General features: G+C 43.0%; 1 protein-coding gene across 1 annotated transcript in view; it reads right to left on the bottom strand.

Moving 5' to 3' along the window:
• The window catches only part of SLCO5A1 (solute carrier organic anion transporter family, member 5A1), a gene marked incomplete at its 5' end in the record, with an annotated part of 79,847 nt that overhangs the window by 34,187 nt on the left and 39,757 nt on the right, over nt 1-5,903 (bottom strand). The window contains one exon of the mRNA XM_009886219.1: nt 2,088-2,314. Coding sequence (XP_009884521.1) covers nt 2,088-2,314 — 227 coding nt within the window. The remainder of the gene's footprint in view (nt 1-2,087; nt 2,315-5,903) is intronic.

Here is a 5,903-nt window from a genome sequence, read left to right as displayed (position 1 = left end):
CCTGCTGCAGGCCCTCTTTGCTAGGGCAAATGACACCTAATGGGAAAGCTATTATCAGCTTATAGCAAAATACTTTTCTCTGCATTATCTCAACGTGCTTGGTATCTTTCTGACATGTGGAATACAATGCTGCTTTTCACTGTTCCACGTGGCAAAGTTTCTCCTCTAGAGAAAACAGAAAGTTTTGTCTGTGAGAAGCTCTAATTTGGTGGCTTCACTAATATGTTAATGCAGAATTTTGTAGAAGGTATGGTATGCACTTAGGCAGATGTGTATAAAAAAAAATACACACTAAAATGAGATATACAGTAGTTTTCATTTCTGTGAAAAAAAGTACTAGAAAACATTCTCCTCGGAGTATACTTGTTTTCTGTGTATCTGTTGTGCCTGTAGTGACACGACATGACCTGGAAGGTGAAATTACGTACAGAAACAGAGAACCATCATTAGCAAACTCATCCAGACACAGAGTTTGTGTGAATACCTGTGTATCTTTTCCAGGCACACCTATAGGATAAAGCAGTCCCTCTGCTGTGGCACTGCCTGCAATAATTAGGAAGGAGCCCAGCAAAGACTGAACTCCCCTTCCCCACTTCCCTAAGTTAGTGAGAAAACCTTGACAGGAGTAGTCCTGAATGACTTTTGCTAATCAGAGGGCCAGTAGATTTGAAGGCCAAAAAAAAAAACCACAACTAACTTCATGGATTTAGAAGAAAACTTTATATACACAGACTCACAGAGAATAGAGAGTCTTCCAAGAAGGAAGTAGATAACATGCTTTTCTTGCTTCTCCATCACTTTTTTAGCTACTTTGCAAATAAAGGCAGAACACGGTTCTGCAAGATCTAATATTGCAGGTTTATCTTGCTTGCTCGCTCTGTGCCTTGATTAAGATGCTGTTTTGTAAGCTAATAAAATCACCACGAGCAAAGTCTGGTCTTCTGTTTTTTCTTTACTTCCATAGAAAATAACAGTAACTTTAGGTACCCTGAGAGTATAGACATAAATGCAATGTAGAGCAAATTAATATACATGTGGGAAAACATTTCTTAGAATTATACTGGTTTTAGTCTAAAACCAGCACACTGGTTTTGCTAAGCCTTGCCTACTCAATATAAAAAGTGATCATAAACGTGTCATTAAAAAATCTACCAATCATTATATCCTGGACTGACATCCAATGAAAAAGTAACACTAATGTTCATGTCAACAAATAAACACTTAAAAGTTTTGAGTTCGAATTACATCTAATAGTACAAATGACATTTCATGGTTTCTCCTAGTCCCATTGCACTCATCAGGCAACCACAAAATGACACAGCCAGCATTCATATCATGGAATCCAAGGAGGACACAAAAGCATTGACAACACAACAGCATTAAGGCACATCAATTCTTGTCCTATGCTATTCAATGTTATGACACTGTTAAGCCTATACTGTCGACTCCAAACGTATATGCTTCATTCACATTAATTAATTTTTAACAACACTGCCCTTCTTCCCACAGCGCTTTATCAATGGTAACTACTTATTGTTAGATTTCACATTAATGGTTTGCTTCTTGAATAAAATAAAAATCTGTATTACTTGTCAATCTTTTGATCTCTTCTTGTTTCAAAATTAGCACAGGCTGCAGTACAGAATAGCTAGGAAAGGTATATGAAACAAATAATCTTTCTCAATTAACTTACCCAAATGCATGAATGCAAATGAACCCACATGCTAGAATTCTTTTTACTTGTTTCATTTATATTTTAGAAGAGCACTTTATTCTATGGAGAACAGCTTAAAGAAAGTATGACAGTGCACAAATACATCTGATATTAGAGGTCCTGTAACTATAGGAAACAGGCTACCTGTTTGTTATAGGTGCACATTAAACACTTCAATAATTTAAGTAAATGGATGTCTTACACTCATCACTGCATTTTGCAGTTTTAGAGGATGACCATCTATTAAAATCTCAATAGCAAAACCTAATATGAAATACAGGATGTCAAAACTCTGCCTTCAGTTACATTCATACAATTTAGATGACCCAGTGTACAAAATTTAAAGCATTTAAAAATTAAAAACAAACTTCACCTTTAACATTCTTTCCAAATCCCATAGAGGCAGGAACTGCACTGTCTGCTTGTATTTTGCTATTTGATTTCTCTTTCATTACTTCATCATCACTTGAAACATCATCAGAGTTCATCTTCTTTTTTTTTTTCTTCTTTTTATGTCGAGGAGGGAGCTTTTTCGGAAAGGTAAACATGGGAAATATCACAAGGAGCATTGCAATGGCACAAAGGAGAAATCCACTCCACCTAATGCCAGGAGACAGGAACAGAAATGAAAGCCAATGCATTACATGAAATAAAGAAACCAAAAGTGATTATTACAGACTGTACTGGCTGGAAAGACCTATTTGCAAAATATGGAACATTGACATTAAGAGTAAAGGACTGGAGTGGGTGAGAGCCTTCACTGCACTAAAGCCCTTACTTAGAAGATGTTTCTGTCAGTTTGTCTATTGATAAAGGTGTTTATCCAGAACCCACCAAATATTATGAAATAGTGTCAGCTTTGAGTTCCCGTAAATGTTTCACTTTTGGTAATTATTCAGTACCGAGTGCTGAGAAGTAGATACTCACGTTTACTGTGCCTTCTTGGATAATTCCCAGTAAAGCAATACAGTATTCCTCTGGAGAACACGAAAAAAGTTATCCATGGCACGAGAAGATAAAATCTCCAGATGGATACATCAGGGCTAAATCTATTCTGCTTTCCAGTGTCTACCTCTCACTGCCCTGACTGTCCAATTCTCTCCCTTCCCAATGAAGAGCTCCCAAAGCCTGATGGTAAACAACTGATGTGTTGCAGTTCACGCCAGGGTTTATGCCTAAAACTTTGCAGCTCTGGTCTGTGACTACAACCTGAAATACTCCTTCACAAAGAATTCCATCTTCTCAACCTCTGTCTTATAAAAATGGGATATAAACAACCCTACAATGATCTCTTGGCTCACTCACGATGACTTGGGACATACCCACAGAAGTGGCAATGTATGGGATGACAGAAAAGTGCCCTTCAGACTGCAGGCACACAGTTATCCTCCCTGAGACTAAGAAACTTAATGAACTCCACCACAGCAACACAGGTGGGCAAAATGGCCTAACTAGAAAGCACTCTAGAGTTAAACTTCTGCAGTCAGAAGGCTGATAGTAGATTATCAGATAACAAAGTTTCTCCTCTAAGTTCATCTTGCAATGAAAGACTACAAGGGAAACATGGATAAACTCACATAGATGCTTCCATAAAAATGAACAACCTCAGAATTCATCCACAGAGTTCTTCCCATGTACTGAAAGTGCAATTCTCTCTATACACTAATCTAATTGTACTGGGTTTATGTGGTAAAGTTTTGGTAGCAAGGTGGGGGCTGCAGGGGTGCTTCTGTGAGAAGACACCATGAGCTTCCCCCATGTCGGTCAGAGCCAGCTCCAGCCAGCTCCAAAACAGATCTACCACTGCCCAAAGCTGAGCCCATCAGTGACGCTGGTGGCACTTCTGTGGTAACTTATTTAAGAAAGGGCAAAAACGTTGCACAGCAGCTGGGTGAAGGGAGTGAGAAAATGAGAGAAAACAGCTCTGCAGATAGCGAGGTGAGACAAGAAGGAGGGGGAGGAGGTGCTCCAGGTGCCAGAGCAGCAAGTCCCCTGCAGGCCCAGGATAAGACCGTGGTAATGCAGGTTGTTCCTCTGCAGCCTATGGAGGACCACGGTGGAGCAGATACCCACACTGCAGCTCATGGAGAGCCTGTGCTAGACCAGGCTTCTGGCAGGAACTGTGGAGAGGAGCTCACACAGCAGCAGGTTTGCTGGCAGGACCTGTGACCCATGGGGGACCCATGCAGGAGCAGGCTGTTCCTGAAAGACTGCACCTCACAGAAAGGTGCCATGCTGGAGCAGTTAACGAAAGACTGTCTCCCATGGGAGGGACCCACGGTGAAGCAGGGGAAGAGTGTGAGGAGGAAGGAGACACAGAGATGAAGTGTTATGAACTGACCGCAACCCCCATTGCCTGTCCCCCTGCACCACTTGGGGCAGACAATGTAGAGGAGTTGGGAGTGAAGCTGAGCCTTGGAAGAAGAGAAGGGTGGGTGGAAAGTGTTTGTAGTTTTGTTTTTAATTCTTACGATCCTACTATGTTATTAATTGGCAATAAATTAAATTAATTTCCCTAAGTCAAGTCTGTTTTGCCCATGGTGGTAACTGCTGAGTGATCTCCTTGTCCTTATCTCAACCCACTGGCTTTTCATCCTATTTTCTCCCCCTGTCCTACTGAGGAGGGGGAGTGAGAGGGCAGCTTGGTGGGCACCTGGCATCCAGTCAAGGTTAACCCACACTAATCTGCACTAGTGTTTGGAAGTTTCGGTGAAGTCAATCACATTACTGCAATATCAACCCATGACAACGGAAGACTGAAGCTCTTTGCTTTCAAATCACAGTTTACAGAACTGTGCCCACCAAAGTCGTTCTATCACTCCCCCTCCTCAACAGGACAGGGGAGAGAAAATATAACAAAAGACTCATGGGTCAAGATAAGGACAGGGAGATCATTTAGCAAGTACCGTCCTGGGCAAAATAGACTCAACTTGGGGAAAATTAATTTAATTTATTGCCAAACAAATCAGAGAAAATAAAAAACAAATCTTACAACACCTTCCCCTTCTTCCCCTCCCTTCTTCACTCCTGATTTTCCAACTTCTTCCCCCTGAGCGATGCAGGGAGACGGGGAATGGGGGTCGTGGTCAGTTTATCATACATTGTTTTTGCGGCTCCTTCCTCTGCAAGGGGAGCATGCCTCACCCTCTTCTGCTGCTCCAGCGTGGGGTCCCTCCCACAGGAGACTGTCCTCCATGAACTGCTCCAGCACGGGTCCTTCCCACAGGCTACAGTTCTCCACAAACTGCTCCAGCATGGGTCCTCTCCATGGGGTGCAGACCTTCAGGAACAGACTGCTCCAGCATGGGTCCCCCGCAGGGTCACAAGTCCTTCCAGCAAACCTGCTCCAGCGTGGGCTCCTCTCTCTACAGGGCCACAGGTGCTGCCAGGAGCCTGCTCCAGTGCGGGCTTGCCACAGGGTCACAGTCTCCTTGGGGAGCATCCACCTGCTCCAGTGTGGGGTCCTCCACAGGCTGCAGGTGGATATCTGCTCCACCATTACCCTCCATGGGCTGCAGGGGGACAGGCTGCCTCACCATGGTCTTCACCACAGGCTGCAGGGGAATCTCTGCTCTGGTGCCTGGAGCACCTCCTCCCCCTCCTTCTTCACTGACCTCAGTGTCTGCAGAGCTGTTTCTCTCACATATTCTCACTCCTCTCTCTCCCCCAACTGCTGCTGGTGTTGCACCGTTGTTTCGTGGGTTTTTTTCCCTTCTTAAATATGTCATCACGGCGGCACTACTACCGTCACTGATGGGCTCGGCCTTGGCCAGTGAAGGGTCCATCTTGGAGCTGGCTGGGATTGGCTCCATCAGACCTAAGGGAAGCTTCTAGCAGCTTCTCACGAAGCCACCCCTGTTGCCCCCTGCTACCAAAACCTTGCCATGCAAACCCAATACAAGAACAATTTTCACATTTTTTGTACATCCTTTACACTTAAAAATGGAAGCTACAACCAGAAGCAACTAATGATGTATTTGTTCAAACTTTAAACATTCAGAAGTATTGAGTAGACAGGATTACTTGCACAAGAAACAAAAACAATTGGCCTCATATTTGTAATGCAATGATGTTGCAAACTGTATTTTTAATGAAGGCAAATTCATGTGCATATGTAATGGTTTGTATGATATGTGGTTATGCAAAGGCAAACACCCACCAAACAGCCATGTGTACCATCATTTTTGTT

This window comes from Charadrius vociferus, unplaced genomic scaffold (genome assembly GCF_000708025.1).
Source record: "Charadrius vociferus isolate BGI_N301 unplaced genomic scaffold, ASM70802v2 scaffold885, whole genome shotgun sequence".
NCBI classification, from domain to species: Eukaryota; Metazoa; Chordata; class Aves; order Charadriiformes; family Charadriidae; genus Charadrius; species Charadrius vociferus.
Note: the sequence above shows the minus strand (reverse complement) of the source record. Positions and strands in the feature narration are given on the sequence as shown.